Genomic DNA, 18,434 nt, shown 5'->3' on the forward strand with positions numbered 1-18,434 from the left:
TTGTACACATTTTTTTTTTAAATAAACATACCCTAAATACAAGCACCAGTCTGTGACAAGCAGTTAGCCACGGTGCTAGCTCCTAGCCTACCCTAGAGTAAAACAGCCTTGTGGTTAGCTCCAAGCATTAGTTAGCCGCAGTGCTATTGATGGGATTAGATTCATCTGGACAGGGCGTCGCGTGGGCGGAGTTTGCACCGGGTGAAAAGCGATTGCATTGGTTCTGGAAAAGTGACATAGGTTAAACACGTGGCATCAAGGCATTCAGTTACTGTTTGATTGAACGTTAGAATGGACAAAACGAGTGACTTAGCAACTTTGAGTGTGGTATGATCGTCGGTGCCGGGCAGCACCACATCCAATATCTCAGAAATGGCCGTATTCTGTACAGGCTTCCTTCTTTTCACTCTGTCAATTAGGTTAGTATTGTGGAGTAACTACAATGTTGTTGATCCATCCTCAGTTCTCTCCCAACACAGCCATTGAACACTATTGGCCTCATGGTGAAATCCCTGAGTGGTTTCTTTCCTCTCCGGCAACTAAGTTAAGAAGGAAGCCTGTATATTTGTAATGACTGTGTGTATTGATACACCACCCAAAGTGTAATTAATAACTTCACCATGCTCAAAGAAATATTAAATGTCTGCTTTAAAAAAATATATATATTTTAAATCTACCAATAAATGCCCTTCTTTGCGAGGCATTGGAAAACTCCCGGGTCTTTGGAATTTAATCTGTGTTTGAAATTCACTGCGACTGAGGGAGCTTACAGATAATTGTGTGTGGGGTACAGAGATGAGGTAATCATTAAAAAAAAATGCTGAACACATTATTATTGCACACAGTCCATGCAACAAATGTGCATGTGTCAGCATATGGTCTCACAAGGGCTCTGAGGGTCTCATCTCGGTACCTAATGGCAGTCAGGCTACCTCTGGCGAGCACATGGAGGGCTGTGCGGCCCCACAAAGAAATGCCACCCCACACCATGACTGACCCACCGCCAAACCAGTCATGCTGGAGGATGTTGCAGGCAGCAGAACGTTCTCCACGGCGTCTCCAGACTCTGTCACGTCTGTCACATGTGCTCATGTGCTCAGTGTGAACCTGCTTTCATCTGTGAAGAGCACAGGGCGCCAGTGGCGAATTTGCCAATCTTGGTGTTCTCTGGCAAATGCCAAACGTCCTGCACGGTGTTGGGCTGTAAGCACAACCCCCACCTGTGGACGTCGGGCCCTCATACCACCCTCATGGAGTCTGTTTCTGACCGTTTGAGCAGACACATGCACATTTGTGGCCTGCTGGAGGTCATTTTGCAAGGCTCTGGCAGTGCTCCTCCTGCTCAAAGGCGGAGGTAGCGGTCCTGCTGCTGGGTTGTTGCCCTCCTACGGCCTCCTCCACGTCTCCTGATGTACTGGCCTGTCTCCTGGTAGCGCCTCCATGCTCTGGACACTACGCTGACAGACACAGCAAACCTTCTTGCCACAGCTCGCATTGATGTGCCATCCTGGATGAGCTGCACTACCTGAGCCACTTGTGTGGGTTGTAGACTCCGTCTCATGCTACCACTAGAGTGAAAGCACCGCCAGCATTCAAAAGTGACCAAAACATCAGCCAGGAAGCATAGGAACTGAGAAGTGGTCTGTGGTCACCACCTGCAGAACCACTCCTTTATTGGGGGTGTCTTGCTAATTGCCTATAATTTCCACCTTTTGTCTATTCCATTTGCACAACAGCATGTGAAATTTATTGTCAATCAGTGTTGCTTCCTAAGTGGACAGTTTGATTTCACAGAAGTGTGATTGACTTGGAGTTACATTGTGTTGTTTAAGTGTTCCCTTTATTTTTTTGAGCAGTGTATATATATATATATATATATATACAGTTACAGTTGACGTCAGAAGTTTACATAAATATCACATTTACATAAGTATTCAGACCCTTTACTCAGTACTTTGTTGAAGCACCTTTGGCAGCAATTACAGCCTCGAGTCTTCTTGGGTATGACGCTACAAGCTCGGCACACCTGTATATGGGGAGTTTCTCCCATTTCTTCTCTGCAGATCCTTTCAAGCTCTGTCAGGTTGGATGGGGAGCGTCGCTGCACAGCTATTTCAGGTGTTTCCAGAGATGTTCAATCGGGTTCAAGTCCGAGCTCTGGCTGGGCCACTCAAGGACATTCAGAGACATGTCCAGAAGCCACTCCTGCGTTGTCTTGGTTGTGTGCTTAAGGTTGTTGTCCTGTTGGAAAGTGAACTTTCACCCCAGTCTGAGGTCCTGAGCACTCTGGATCAGGTTTTCATCAAGGATCTCTCTGTGCTTAGCTCCGTTCATCTTTCCCTCGATCCTGACTAGTCTCCCAGTCCCTGGAAAACATTCCCACAGCATTTTGTTTTTAAAATTTAACCTTTATTTGATGCTGCCACCACCATGCTTCACCGTAGGGATGGTGCAAGGTTTCCTTCAGACGTGACGCTTGGCATTCAGGCCAGAGAATCTCGTTTCTCATGGTCTGAGAGTTCTTTAGGTGCATTTCAGCAAACTCCAAGCGGGCTGTCATGTGCCTTTTACTGAGGATTGGCTTCTGTCTGGCCACTCTACTATAAAGGCCTGATTGGTGGAGTGCTGCAGAGATGGTTGTCCTTCTGGAAGGTTCTCCCATCTCCACAGAGGAACTCTGGAGCTCTGTTAGAATGACCATCAGCTTCTTGGTCACCTCTCTGACCAAGGCCCTTCTCCCCCGATTTCTTCAGTTTGGCTGGGCGGGCCAGCTCTAGGAAGAGTCTTGGTGGTTCCAAACTTCTTCCATTTAAGAATGATGGAGGCCACTGTGTTCTTGGGAACCTTCAATGCTGCAGACATGTTTTGGTACGCTCCCCCAGATCTGTGCCTCGACACAATGCTGTCTTGGAGCTCTACAGACAATTCCTTCGACATCATGGCTTGGTTTTTGCTCTGACTTGCACTGTCAACTGTGGGACCTTATATATAGACAGGTATGTGTCTTTAAAAAATCATGTCCAATCAATTGAATTTACCCCAGGTGGACTCCAATCAAGTTGTAAAAACATCTCAGGGATGATCAATGAAAACAGGATGCACCTGACCTCATTTTCGAGTCTCATAGCAAAGGGTCTGAATACTTACATAAATAAGGTATTTCTGTTTTTTTATAACAGGTATATGCAACATTTTGGACTCTACGTGTCATGTACGTTTCTTTTCGAACTCATTCATGTGTAGTCCGTATGCTAAATCTTTGCTACCACTAACTGTAATAAATAAAACTTTACAAAACATTTTTCGCAGTTTACGCAAGACTGATGGTTGTCTTCAACAGAGATCTGAATATAATGACGAGATGCCAATGTCTCCGCCCTAACAATGGGAGTCGTTGTCCCAATTGCGCGAAGGCAGGCGACAAGTACCACGTTTACATGCGCACAGTCCGGATAGTAAACTCTAATTCGGGATAAACTGTTTACATGCACATTTGATATCCCGCTGACGAGTATCCCTGTATCCACGAATAAACAGAATATTCCTCATTTAGGTTAATATGGGTTAAATGGAATATTAACTGAAATATGGACACTGACTGTAGGCCTATAACCTTTCACATGTAGCGTAATATAATATTACCTCCTGCAGAATTTTACATTTCTTGCAGTTGGCCTAGAATTATACAACAAATGTTTTATTTTGTCTAGGGAACTGAAGTGGAGAAATATATATATATATATATTTTTCAGAATCTCTTGAAAAAATGCAAATGTAACTTATCTTTGACACTGTTGTGCAAGTAGACAGTATTTCAACCACATAAAATATGGACCAAAGACAAACTGAAGTCTTATCAGAAACGTGTTTAATCGTTTTCTCAGCTTTTAAGTTCCTTGAAACCGGTCAAACTGATGCCATTTTGCATGCGAACAATCTTTCCACTGTTTTGGAGTTATTGCGTTTTCTACCGGGTCTCTAAACAAGACAGACAACTTTACCGGTGTTAACTAGATTACTAATGCATTCATTCTATCGATGTAAAACATTATTCTGGTGAGCACTACTTTACTTAGTCTTCTGGGGCAACACGTTATGACAGAGAGAAACTACATGTAATTTAGCTAATGACAAACAAATGGCCTACCAAATGTCGGAAATAAGCAGAAATGTATCTATATAAATTATGAGTCAAAGCAGCCTAACCAGTAGGCTATCAGCAAAATAAATTATGGAATTATTATGGTGGATTGAACAGCCCAGGTATAGCCTGCCCTTAAGTGATTTGTTTGACAATCAGATGGAAACGTCATCACACAATACCCATGATATGCGAAACCGAGCCTGTGTAACTGGAAAAACAACAAACGGGCAGGCATTTTACCAGAGTTTCTCATTACCTGGATTCAAGCTTTTTCGGCTTATTGTAAACGGTATATGATGTTAATGTTTCAACTCAAAAACATCATACTTGAGTTTAGGTCCAAAATAAGGCCATATAAACGCAATGGCTTATTTTGGACAGATTTTGCCGAGTGAAACCTCTCGCTTCGCCTCTTCCTCTCTGGCTACTACCCCCAGGAACGTTCAGAGCGCGCGCGATTGACTGCCCTCTAGAGGTTTATAGTAACCTGCTGTCAATAATAGCGTACTCTACTATGTGGATACAACCTTTAGATGTGTATTCTTCAGTAGGCATTTGTACATAATTATTATGCAGACAAAACAAAAATGAGAACCTGAAACTGAAAAAAAATACTATAAAATTGAATGTCTTTATTTTCCATACATTTCAGCCCAACTAAAGATAGTTGTTTCGTGAGAGAAAGGGCAATTGGACACAGTACTATATGAAGGTTCAGAAAGCATTACCAGTAGTTCATGAAATATTGAGGGGGTTGCATTTGTTTAACACAAATCTCCCCCAAAATAAGACCAATTAAAAAAAAAAAAATCGAAATCCATCAAATTACATGATCGGAGAAAATTGCATACATTCAAGGCATTGTTAGTTTCAAGCGAATAGAATAAATACATGGAGAAATTACAGTTGTTTGGATATCCTGATACATTTTAGTCTTAGAAAATGAGAAAATTATTTATTCACAAAATTAATAAGAATAAAGAATGTAAAAGTGACATTTCCAGACAATCTCAGGGAGGAAAAATACTGCCAATACTATAGGCTTGGGCAAGGAAAACACTTAACTGCTCGACCCAGTTGCATACAGTATAAAGGCATCTTACTCTGTCATTATTCATCATTAGTTAACAAAAACTGCCCCTACAAGCTATCTGTACATTCAAATTCTGTACTGCACATTCAAATGAATTTCTTAAGGAATTGTTTTATTTAAATAAGTACACTTAGAAATGATCACTCATTCCAAGCCGATTCAAATGAACATTTGTGCAGCTTCAAAAGAAAAGCAGTATATCAATCTACTATTCCAACACTACTTGCTATGCGATTAGTCCCCAAACAAGAGTCCACAGTGAAATGCAACTGAAGCCTCAAAGTTGTAGAGATATGAAGAGGTAGAGAGAAAAGTGCACTTTCTATTGGTGAAATATGTCAACAAGATGAAGACCTGTTTACAGTAATTATATGCAAACAATGTCCATTGATTGAAAGTTGTGTATGACCAAACAAATCAGAAAAAACACTCACCATTCAATGACCTCAATTGTCACTGTATAACACAGGTTCCCTGTATGCTACTTGATCCTTAAAGCAGCAATCGGCAGTAGAAACAATAACAAAGCTTCCTCCCCATCCAGTAAAAAACTGAGGGATGGGGCTAGAGAAAAGTAACCACTCTCAAATTCATAGACAGAGCCATTGGATGCAAGGACTGACCATCCATGATATCAAAATTATAGTTTTAGAGTAAAACAAACTTATATTTTGGGTTCTGATAGGGTATGGCAGTTGAGTTAAGCTCATGAGGCATTTATAAGTTATATTCTTCATGAATCAATGGGTACATATAAATTAATGATAAGTCCAAAAATGGCTGTAGCAACTGCTGATTGCCCCTTTAAAGAAAAAACTACAGCAGGTAATGAAAAAAAATGCTTATGTAGAAAATTACATTTCCGATATCTGTTTGCAGATTCAAACTCCAAACACAAAAAGTAAAGAAAAGTTTCCAGGATACACTCATAGAAGCATGTTCTTTCCAATTTTTTTACATAACTAAAATGTATTAACTTCATAATTACAAAAATATTATTTAGAGGTATTATTTCTGTTGTGTTACATTTGTTGACATGACATCACTCAGCCCTCAAAGCTCAATCCTTGGTGTGCAGGTTTTTGTCCCGGCTCATTGTTCAATCATGTAAACTTGGATGACAATCGAGTAACAGATTAGGGTAAGAGAACCCTGCACACACAGGACTGATAATGAGATATGTAGGGCAGTAGCAGGCACTGTGTTCAGCATGTCTATGACGGTTTAGTTGCGCCATTCGAATTGGACCTCCCGTCTTTCCCCCTCAGGAACTCCCTGTAGATCAGCAGCCTCTCGGTGGTGTGAGGGGGCAGCCGGCTCCTCTTGGCCCTGACGATGCAGGACGCCATGGGGAAGAGTCGGTCAAACCCGCCTGAGGTGGCAGGCACAGCCAGCAGCTTCCTGGCCGCCCTCTGCAGCTGGGGAAACCGTGAGGCGTCTCTCCAGAAAACCTGGGTGGAGCCGTCCCCATCCAGCACAGGCTCTGACAAGTACTGGTCCAGCTCAGACAGCTTCATGCTCTTGGCCGCAGACTGGAGGAAACTGAAGATGGACTTGCGCTTGAGGTTGCCGCTGCCACTGTTAGAGCTGGAGGCCTCAGAGTTCTCCTGGATCTCTTCACTCTCCTCCTGCTTCACCGGGTTCCAGGAATCCATGTCACTGACCAACGACTTGACCAGCATTTGGACCTGGAACTTGGAGGGGGCGGCCAGGGAGGCGGTGTCCCCCTCCTGCTTCGTGTCATCGAAGGGCTGGAGCTTAATGCGGGGGTCCAGCACCGTGACCAGGATCAGGTCCCTCTGCAGGATGAGGGGCTGGAAGTGTGTGTGCAGGCCGGAGCGGAGCCCCTTGGAGAAGTGGCTGTAATTGGTGGAGCGGGTCTCCAGGGTCTTGTCCAGGCCGATCAGGGAGGGGATGATGAGGGAGAAGGTGACGGCATCGCTCTGAAGCACCTGGATGGCCTCCTCAAACGGCTCCAGCAGGCCGATGATGTCCACCACCTGCTCCCGCTTGGCCCTCACCATGGGCGGGGAGCTGGACGAGTCCTTGGCCTCAATGCGGGCCTGGGCAAGCAGGATCATGACTGAGCCCCACACCGCCTCCTGTACCATCCGCCGCATCGATACAAAGGTGGAATTCCAGCGGCAGCTGCCGGGTGAGGGGGCCAGTGACAGGCCACACTCCTTCAGGAGCACCTCATTCCAGTAGGCACTGCGGCGGAAGAAGGCCACCACGTTGTGCACCTGGGACAGCAGGTTCTCCACCACGCGAGAGTTCTTCAGAGCCTCTTTGATCACCAGCTGCAGCATGTTGGCGACGCAGCCCAAGCGCGTGCCAAACTGGATCTCTGAGAAGTCCTCCGTGGGCATCTGGTCGCCCAGGAAGGCTAGCATCTCCTCCTCGTCCGGGTCGCCCCTCTGAGACGAGCACATGATCCTATAGTCGCAGAAGAGGTCGTAGGCAGCGATGGTGTGCTTGGCCTCGTTGGTGATGATGTAACCCAGGTTGTTGGGGAACAGGCCGTAGCTCAGCAGCACGGCTTCCAGCTCCCGGGCCATGGCCACGTTCATGTTCTTGTGGCCGATGTGGCGGAAGGCCACGGTGGGCCGGTGGATGTGCCAGTCGTCATCCAGGAAGTGCAGCTGCACGGCGACAACAGGGTCGGCGTAGGGGCTGGCCCAGAGGTCCAGGGTGGCGTGGACAACGGCATCGCCCGCGCTGGCAGCCAAGCAGGTCTTCAGGTCGCGGATCAGATGGGGCTTGATTGCCTTCTCCACGTCGTCGTACAACCGGAGGCCCACGGCACGCTGGGACAGCCTCTGATATTGGGGGCCGATCACAGACATGAAGCTCCTGAAGCCTGAGCCCTCCACGAAGCTGAGGGGCAGCATGTCCTCCGCTATCATCCGCAACACGGCCTCTGTGATGCTCTTCTGGCGAGACTGGTGGAGAGTGGGGACGCTGCTAGGACCGGAGCTAGAGTAGGGGCTGTTGGAGTCCCTCTTGGCTAAGACAGCCGGGAACACCACCGTCTTTGACCTGACTGGGTGAGAGTCCTTTTTTGGCCTAATTTTTTGCATGGGGGATATAGCCTCTCTATATTGCCTCATCTATAGAGAACAAAGAGAATGGGTGAAAAGGGTTGAACGTTTCAAGATTATACTGTGGGGAGAAAAAAAAACGCTCAACAGGCTTCATTTGGTTAGTGACAGTAATACATTATGCCTGATTGGAGGATAACAGAACACATTACACCTCACTGCTGTTTGGTCTCACACAGACATAGGTGAGTATGCGCAAATAGAGAGGATATGGCATTCTTACCACCTCTGGAGGTTCAGGCTCCGTGTCCAAAACAACGTCACAACGAAAATCTACCTGTAAGCCAAGATAACCTAAGTTAGCAAACAACCGCAATTTACCTTGTTTACACTAACAGCAACTACCTCTTTTGTTGTTGTTCAAGTAAATTAAATTAGCTAAAAGTGTTGGAAGTGACAGGGTGACTGTTTGTATTTGAGGAATACAAAGGGCGGACCTCGCCCTGTAACAGATTAGTAGGTGGTGGGTTAGGTGAAACATAGTGCTTGTTAGTATGTGAAGAATACAAAGGGCCGACCTCGCCCTGCTCCAGAGAAGTGGGTGGTGGCGGACTCCCGTCATCATCCATAACATATGCTCCCATCTCGGCTTTACGTTTGATGGTTGAGTTCCAGTGGTTTTTCACAGCATTGTCCGTCCTATGAAGAGGTAGAAAAGCGGTGTGTCATTCCTGGAGAGCAAAACTACACTATGACTTTCTATTGAAATTGACTAGTAAATTGGAGATGTCACTGTTTGAATAATCAAATCCTGTTAGGATCTGAATGCGACCTGTGTTTCATAGCATTTGGCAGGGTTCCACATAAATTATGATTAACAATGTCACCCAGGCCAGTAAAAACACGTCTGGGCCAGTAGATCTCTCACAGTCACTGGCTCAATCAGGCCCAAAACTTTTCAGCGTGTTTCAGTTCGAGATTTCCGTGCGCTGCTGTGGTCTTCCATTGAAAACTAGTATGGCCACATCGCATTCAGCACGGCACGATTGGAGCAATATGATTAGCCGTTCATCCGAGCACCACCAAGAGCCACACCAACTTCTTGAAATCAGAGCACGAATAACTAGTTAAATATTACTAGACTTAGCTAAAATTATGAACTACATGTTGGTAGATTTGGGTTATAATAATAATAATAATAATAATAATAATAATAATAAGAGTGACTTACATTCAGAAACAACTTGCGGGTTATTTTCTAGCGAAGTGAGTTGATGTGTTCAAACGCTAGCTGTGCAGAGCAAAAAACAGTTCTTAAAGGGGCAACGGCATCTTAAAGCGAGAATCCTTAATTGAAACAATGACAAAGCGGACACCCCGCCTCTAAGTTGGTAAAAAGCGGAGGGATGGGCCTGGAGAAATGTAACCACTCAAGACAGAGGTATGGATGCAAGGACTGACCATTCATGATATCAAAATTATAGTTTTAAACATATTTTGAGGCTATACAGTGTTTGTTTATACTTATATTGTTTACAAACATAGGAAGACAGTGGCACCTTTTCCCTAATGTACAGTGCCTTCGGGAAAGTATTAGGTCTAAAATTGATTCCCCCCCTCAATCTACACACAATACCCCATAATGACAAAGCAAAAAAAAAATGTTTTGCTAATTTATTTAAAAAATAATAATAATATCATATTTACATAAGTATTCAGACCCTTTACTCAGTACTTTTTTGAAGCACCTTTGGCAGCGATTACAGCATCAAGTCTTCTTGGGTATGATGCTACAAGCCTGGCACATCTGTATTTGGGGGGTTTCTCCCATTCTTCTCTGCAGATCCTCTCAAGCTCTGTCAGGTTGGATGGGGAGCGTTGCTGCACAGCTATTTTCATGTCTCTCCAGAGATGTTCGATCGGGTTCAAGTCCGGACTCTGGCTGGGCCACTCAAGGACATTCAGAGACTTGTCCCAGAAGCCACTCCTGCGTTGTCTTGACTGTGTGCTTAGGGTCGTTGTCCTGTTAGAAGGTGAATCTTCGTCCCAGTCCGAGGTCCTGAGCGCTCTGGAGCAGGTTTTCATCAAGGATCTCTCTGTACTTTGCTCCGTTCATCTTTGCCTCAATACTGACTAGTCTTCCAGTGCATGCCACTGAAAAACATCCCAAAAGCATTATGCTGCCATCACCATGCTTCACCGTAGGGATGGTGCCAGGTTTCCTCCAGACGTGGGGCTTGGCATTCAGGCCAAAGAGTTCAATCTTGGTTTCATCAGACCAGAGAATCTTGATTCTCATGGTCAGAGTCCTTTAGGTGCCTTTTGGCAAACTCCAAGCGAGCTGTCATGTGCCTTTTACTGAGGAGTGGCTTCTGCCTGGCCACTCTACCATAAAGGCCTGATTGGTGGAGTGCTGCAGAGACGGTTATCCTTCTGGAAGGTTCTCTCATCTCCACAAAGGAACTCTGGAGCTCTGTCAGAGAGACCATCTGGTTCTTGGTCATCTCCCCCGATTGCTCAGTTTGGTCAGGCAGCCAGCTCTAGGAAGAGTTGGTGGTTCCAAACTTCTTCCATTTAAGAATGATGGAGGCCACTGCGTTCTTGGGGACCTTCAATGCTGCAGACATTTTTTGGTACCTTTCCCCAGATCTGTGCCTCGACACAATCCTGTCTCGGAGTTCTACGGATAATCCCTTCGACCTCATGGCTTGGTTTTTGCTCTGACATGCACTGTCAACTGTGGGACCTGATATAGACAGGTATGTGCCTTTCCAAATCATGTCCAATCAATTGAATTTACCCCAGGTGGACTCCAATCAAGTTGTAGAAACATCTCAAGGATGATCACCGGAAACAGGATCCACCTGAGCTCAATTTCGAGTCTCATAGCAAAGGGTCTGAATACTTATTTAAACAAGTTTTCTGTTTTTAAATTTTAATACATTGGCAAAAATGTCCCCCCCCCCCAAAAAGTTTGCTTTGTCATTATGGGAAATTCTGTGTAGATTGCTGAGGATTTGTAGTTATTTAATCCATTTTAGAATAAGCCTGTAACGTAACAAAATGTGGAAAAAGTCAAAGGGTCTGAATACTTTCCGATGGCACAGTAGATCTCAGCTTCAAAGAATAAAGCAATGATTTGCATTAACAAATTATATTACGCAGCTTTTAATACATATCATATTAAAATGTTGCCTATTTGTAGTTGAATAACAGAGAGACAGCACGCTAACCTTTGGGCCCTGCATGACTCTAATGTATTTAAACTACCCCAGGTCGAGGCCAGTATAAATTTAGTTTGGGACAGGAGATTCTGGGTCAACTGGTCAGGCCAGGCCAGTGAGGAAAAAAAGTTAATGTGGAACCTTTGCTGTGGTCAGTTACCTTCCAGGTAGAAGCTTGGCGATCTCCGCCCAGCGGTTCCCAAGGACACAGTGGGCTTTGTAGATGATCAGGTCCTCCTCTGGGGTCCACGAGGACTTCTTCACATCCGGGTTGAGGTGGTTGTGCCATCGCTCCCTGCACTGCTTCCCCTGGCGACCCTTCAGGTGCCTGGCCACCATCGCCCACTGCTTGGTCCCATATTTACTCACCAGCTCAATGACCTACAGAGAGGAACAATGATGAGAGAAGGGGATGAGAGATTATTGTCCTTAGAAAGGGAAGGATAAATAATATATCTATATATGTCTGTATAATGGAATATGTTTTTCATTGCTCACCTTGTCATCCTCCTCCTTGGTCCAAGTCCCCTTGATTAAATCTGGATCTAGAGCCTTCATATAGCGGTGCATACATTGATACTCTGTGCGTCCCTATAAGAAATCTACTTTTGTAAGGTTTTCACAGATAAGCAGGCTCTTATTAATAGTATCAATCCTAATAGAAAAAAATAGGACTAGAATTCTCTTCTACAATTCTGCCATATAGCCTGTGCTATATCTATCCCCAAATCTGTCCCCAACACTCACTGGTAGGAAGCTGGCGATAGTTGTCCAGTCACTATTTCCAAAGTTGTGCACCAGGATCTTTAGATTCTCATCCTGCAAGTACAAGAGAGAAACAACTTAGAGAACATACCACTACACTACTTAGAGCAGCAATTATTCTCTTCTTCCTTCATAGCACTTTTAGGTCAGGGCTGAGAGCTTCCGGTTAGTGTTAAGGTTACAGAGGACAGTATACAAGTAAAAAAGGCCATCTTAGAGTTATGACACAAGGCTCAGAGTTCAGTCCAGATCAATCACTCACCTCCTCATGCGTCCATTTCACTTTAACTTTATAACTCTCCCGCTGTTCCGCCACATCAGAGTCTGTGTCAACACACAGCATTTCATCTCCATCTTCACTCTGCATGCTGCAAATAAACAGGTAGAAAACTATGAGAAGGGGCGCGTTCCTCTGCCCAGGCGTTGCTGACGCATGCCAGATCTTACAACACCTGGATAGGTAGGTTTTTTACTTATCTATGTTATAGCAATCTGGTGCCTGACAGCAGTCGATAACGTGGCAAGCAACCATTAGTTGATGCATTAGAACGGCTGAGCAGGGGAACGCGGCCAAGAAGAGAACAGAGGCAGGCATAAAATCCTGGCACACCTGGATTTTATGGAATTTGATGTTTGTGTGAGGCATGGATGTGCCCCCTCAATTACAAAGTTCCTACACAGCTGCCATCACTTAGTCTACTCATACCAGCTGCTTTATTGACCTGAACCTATTACATGTGAGCACTGTTCACTTGAGCTGTTAGAGAAGTCTTGACTTATGACAGTATCCTCTCTACCACAAGGTTGATAAGCCAGTTTGGCCATTTAGAACGCTAATATTACCTGTCTCTTACACGTGGTGATGTCCCATACGGTGCTGTACCCAATGACGGTTGGTACAGCGCCGAAATTCAGCCTGAGCCTGTCAACGAAACGAGCCTTCCACTTGTGGTATCTCTCAGTCGCTCGGGACAAAATTATCACCACACATGGTTGTAACGCCTGGTTTTCCGACAACAAATGCAGGCCAGCTGATTATGACATAAATTGTCCTACTTATTACAATGCTCCAAGTCCTTCGGCAAAAAGTGAAAAGTAACCCGGTCCCTATCGTTAAAAGTGCACCCTTTAACAAAGCTATTTCGACAAAAAAAGTCGAACAAACTACAGTACTGCAGCTCTAGTACCTCATGTCTGTGGATTGCAACAAAAAGTGGCAACGTGAAATATACAATTCCAATACATGTGCTTCAAACTGCGCAACATTGTAACAAGTTGGTTTTCACATACAATGAATGTAACAAATTCATGAGGCCCACTCCACCAGTCTTGGAAACAATGTAACGTTAGTTAGCTAGCTAATCAACAAACTACATGTTACTGCTGCGAGCGATACAACCTTTAATTTAGGCAAATACATTTAGTAATATCTTCACCAATCAATGCCACAATATGCACCGTGCTACTTAAAAGTGGATAACTAAAACTGTGATTAGCAAATTGTTGCATTCTTACATGACAGAAAAAAACGTATTCTTGACTGAAACTGGTGGTGAAGATGCCGGTAACGTTAGCTACCGTGTCCAGTCTGCTAGCAAACAACTACTAGCCGACTGCTGGCCACGATAACAACAACGGCTTCTAAACGGGCAATGGACTGTTACTGAACAGTTAGCTAGCGAGCTAGCTTCCGGATCACAACCAAAATGAACACGAAGACCACTGGAAGTATAACGTCACAATTTAACACGGCATTTTCGCTCTCTGTGCTACAGTCACAGTTCCAGGTTCTCGTGGAATAAGTTGATGCACGTGGCTCCTTTTCACTACTGAATAAGATAAACCGTATAACCCATTGCATTGGCTTACCCGCGCGACCAACCGGACATTTCCCCCAGCTTCTAGGAGGGTCCAGCAAACCTCCCAAAACCCAACTGTCGCGGCCTTGCCTCACAGTACCGTCTGTTCAACCGACACGGAACTCTAACCGTAACAAACAACTTTAAGTTACAATACTTTTGCAAGTAAAGTAGCTAAACTGTAGAAAACGAATCAACCAGACTCATGCGTTTCAATTTCTATCTCGCGCCTAGGGTTTTTTAGTAACAGATTTTTTTCCCGGGAACAGGGGTAAGGAGGAAGGGTATGTTCAAGACCATCAACGCTCTCCGGAAACAACGCATTTGTTGGACTCGTAACGTTATATAATACCGAAAAGCAGAGGCGCAACTTTTTTCCCCCCACCTAAAGCTAATTTCCTGAATTTCTACGCAGTTTTAACATGACACAGGCCCTTTTAACTAGGTCTTTTTAGAACGGCAAAAATGTCACCAGACACTCATCAAGCTAGGTAAGAGATCATTATTAAACATGCTTAAAGGGATAGTTCACCCAAATTACAAAATGGCATATTGGTTTCCTTAGTAAGCAGTCTATGGACAAGGTATGACATCAATCCATGCTTTAGTTTAGTTTCCCTGGCACTGTTTCCAAATGCTAACATTTTAGAATTTGTGGCAAACATTCCATTCAAGTCATGGGAACAATATTAGCATTTTTCGCGCATCCTGTCCAAATCACCCGAAAGTATCTCAAATTGATTGTGAAGCTGTCCAAAGTCACTTGTAAAAAATGTAACATGATGTGCAAAAAACGCTAATATTGTTCGTGTGACTTGAATGGGATTTGTGTAACAAATGCTAAAACAGCCACTGCCAAGGCAACTAAACCAAAGCATGGATTACTGTCATATCTTGTACATAGACTGCTTGCAGGTAAGGAAACCAATGTGTCATTTGAATAAACTATCTCTTTCAGTGATTGATAAAAGACCTAACAATAGTAAAGGTAATTCAATAATCAATATTGTGTTGCACATTGAACGAAAAAGTCTAACAAATAAAGAACTCGAAATACAAATGCTTAACTTTTGATTTTCTATATGAAGACTTCTTCTATATCAAATGACAGCAAACTTAATTAGTCAGACAATATTACAAGTTTCTATAGTTAAAGGATATCTTCACTTTTTCAGATGCAGTGTCATTTACCCAGAAAGTAATTTATGGGACCAGGAGAGACTGTCATCCATGGTTAAGATTTGTTTTCGAAAGCCACTGCCAACTTGAGCTAACTGTAGGCAACAATAACCAACAATGGGATTGATGGGGCAAGCTAACCATGGTCAAAAGTTGTGGCACAATCACCTCAAAGTTTTTCAAACCAAGTCTTTGAGTTAATTTGGTCATACAATTTTGAACATGGTGAGCTTGCCCCTATCCATAAAAAAATAAAATAAATACAAAACAATGTTTCTCATCAGACATTCTTGTATAATGAGGAGAAACAACCAGAGGCGGTGATGGTTTCTGAGGCTTCTGAGTGGTGCAGCGGTCTAAGGCACTGCATTTCCGTGCACGAGGCATCACTGCAGTACCTGGTTCAAATCCAGGCTGCGTCACATCTGGCTGTGATTGGGCAGTGCACAATTGGCCTAGCATTGGCTGGGTTATCATTGTAAATAAGAATTTGTTCTCAACTGACTTGCCTAGTTAAATAAAGGAGTCACTTGTACATGGGGTGAAACATTTAGCAACTTCTACCAATCTTGCAGTGGCACTCTCTTGAGAATGTTTCCGCCTCATTTGATTATTTCTAATGACAGGAAGTGGATCCTCATTACCAGGACATTCTTTGAGGAATCAACCACTCCACTACGAAGGGGCTGATGTGAGTGGGTTTTACTAGATGAAGCACAGCTATGACCGGAAGTGACTTTTTGTAGCAGCATATTAGCCAACCCTAACCCCTTTCCTAACCTTAACCTAATTCTCCTAACCTGCCACGTTAATTATCTTAACCTGCTGCATAAGTTCTCCTAACCTGCTGATAAAAAGTCACATAATTGTATACCACCTAGACAAAACCGATGTTGTGAGGCCTGCTGTACACAGATTTACATAAAGTCTGCAGAATTCCCCTCAACCCAAAATCTGTAATTCCTCTCTATAATTTGTTCAAGTCAGGATTATACAGCAAGATTCCACTCCCACTTTCCAATAGCATCTTTAGCTACCTCCAACATTTACCTCCAACAAATGAAATGTAGGCTAGCACATCCTTTGGAGAATAATGACAAGTGGGATTGATATGAAATATATAACTTGTATTTGACTGTACTCCAGATGCCTATTAATGACATTGTCATGCCGTATTAATGTGTATTGAAATTCATAACCAATTCTCATGTTTGTAGGAACTTCAGTAAGTTCTGCAGCTTTTGTGTTGGACAACTTTGCAATTGTGATTGACCGGAAGTTGTACTTACACTCTCTAAGTGTCATTGTAAATAAGAATTTGTTCTTAACTGATTTGCCTAGTTAAATAAAGGTTAAATAAAATAAAATAAAAAGTGAAGGGACATGGACTCCTGCTCAAGATTTGGAGCATATAACCATGTTCATGCAACTCAAATACCAAGGTGTCGTTTTTTTTATGAAGCAAATAAATTGCTATGTTTTCCTAATGCCTTCCTATCATTTACTTTCTGCTCACCAAAGCCATTGTCCAGCAGTGATCATCACATATCTCTTGTTTCAGGAGTAAAATCCACTGTGTCTACTATATCCACAGTGCTGCTTTAGCAAAGACAGACATGTTAAACTACACAGCTAAATCTCTGCTCTCATCAAACACATACACTAGATGACCAAAAGTATGTGGACACCTGCTCGTTGAACATATCATTCCAAAATCATGGGCATTAATATGAAGTTGGTCCACCCTTTGCTGCTATAACAGCCTCCACTCTTCTGGGAAGGCTTTCCATTAGACGTTGGAACATTGCTTCGGGAACTTGCTTCCCTTCTGCCACAAGAGCATTAGTGAGGTCGGGCACTGATGTTGGGTGATTAGGCCTGGCTCGCAGTCAGCGTTCCAATTCATCCCAAAGGTGTTTGATGGGGTTGAGGTCAGGGCTCTGTGCAGGCTAGTCAAGTTCTTCCACACTGATCTTGACAAACAATTTCTGTGTGGACCTGGCTTTGTGCATGGGGGCATTGTCATGCTGAAACAAGAATGGGCCTTCCCCAAACTGTTGCCACAAAGTTGGAAGCACAGAAACGTCTAGAATTTCATTGTATGCTGTAGTGTTAAGATTTCCCTTCACTGGAACTAAGGGGCCTAGCCTGAAACCTGAAAAATAGCCCCAGACCATTATTCCTCCTCCACCAAATATTACAGCTGGCACTATGCATTCGGACAGGTAGTGTTCTCCTGGCATCCGCCAAACCCAGATTAGTCCGTCAGACTGCCAGATGGTGAAGCGTGATTCATCACTCCAGAGAACGCATTTCCACTGCTCCAGAGTCCAATGGCGGCGAGCTTTACACCACTCCAGCCGGCGCTTGGATTTGCGCATGGTAATCTTAGGCTTCTGTGCGGCTGCCCGGCCATGGAAACCCATTTCATGACGCTCCTGACGAACAGTTCTTGTGCTGACGTTGCTTCCAGAGGCAGTTTGGAACTCGGTAGTGAGTGTTGCAACCGAGGACAGGCGATTTTTACGCTCTTCAGAACTCGGTGGTCCCGTTCTGTGAGCTTGTGTGGCCTACCACTTCGCAGCTGAGCCGTTGCTGCTCCTAGATGTTTCCAGACTGCTGGAAATGGCTATGTGATGTGATGTGTTGTGCATAGTTTTTTTTTGTCAACAGGAAGTGAGCTCTTGTGTTCTGCTGTACAATCTGGGGAGTCCTCATGAGCAGGGTTTTCCAAACTCGGTCCTGCATAAACCAAAACGTGCACCCAGGGCGGACCCCAGGACCGAGTTTGGGAACCATGCTCTTGAGGACCAGCAGTTCCACATGGCCCTCAAGGCAACGATGAGCTTTGATATTCTGTCAGTCAATGTCACCTCAAAGTTCTTCTTTGAAGTTAACAGTAGCAATCAAACTTTTGCAAAAGCATTCAAGGTCATAGGTCCTCAGGTCTAAGCTTTAAAAAAGTAATCAGCACCCTATAGCCAACTCTCACTCTCATTTCACAGGAATTTATCAGAGGGTTATTCAACCTGCCCACTGTATCAAGCATTATGGCTATCATAATGAACAGCCGAAGGTGAGAGATTGACCATGGTCCTGCCTGAAGTCACCAAACAGTCACAGGCATGC

The 18,434-nt window shown here is 44.1% G+C and overlaps 1 protein-coding gene across 3 annotated transcripts; it reads right to left on the bottom strand.

Moving 5' to 3' along the window:
* Window positions 1-5,953: 5,953 nt before the first annotated feature.
* mybl2a (v-myb avian myeloblastosis viral oncogene homolog-like 2a) lies at window positions 5,954-14,425 on the bottom strand. Of its 3 annotated transcripts, none has more exons than XM_039008531.1 (8): window positions 14,137-14,425; window positions 12,530-12,635; window positions 12,250-12,321; window positions 12,001-12,093; window positions 11,663-11,883; window positions 8,857-8,977; window positions 8,562-8,615; window positions 5,954-8,347 (listed from the first exon to the last, which is right to left on the bottom strand). In XM_039008531.1, the coding sequence occupies exons 1-8, from the start codon at window positions 14,154-14,156 to the stop codon at window positions 6,452-6,454; spliced, it is 2,583 nt and encodes an 860-aa protein (XP_038864459.1). In that variant the 5' UTR covers window positions 14,157-14,425; the 3' UTR covers window positions 5,954-6,451. The 3 variants fall into 3 exon arrangements, with proteins under 3 accessions (XP_038864459.1, XP_038864461.1, XP_038864460.1); XM_039008533.1 differs by having other exon boundaries at window positions 13,783-14,425; XM_039008532.1 differs by having other exon boundaries at window positions 13,111-14,425.
* Between the last annotated feature and the right edge of the window lie 4,009 nt (window positions 14,426-18,434).

This window comes from Salvelinus namaycush, chromosome 14 (assembly GCF_016432855.1).
Source record: "Salvelinus namaycush isolate Seneca chromosome 14, SaNama_1.0, whole genome shotgun sequence".
In the NCBI taxonomy this organism is placed as follows: domain Eukaryota; kingdom Metazoa; phylum Chordata; class Actinopteri; order Salmoniformes; family Salmonidae; genus Salvelinus; species Salvelinus namaycush.

Coding starts and splice junctions, on each gene's coding strand:
- mybl2a (XM_039008531.1), bottom strand. CDS start 14,156: ATGTCCGGTTGGTCGCGCGG. Junction 12,636..14,136: donor ATGTCCGGTTGGTCGCGCGG/GTAAGCCAATGC, acceptor GTTTATTTGCAG/CATGCAGAGTGAAGATGGAG. Junction 8,978..11,662: donor GCCAAGCTTCTACCTGGAAG/GTAACTGACCAC, acceptor ACCTCTTCATAG/GACGGACAATGCTGTGAAAA.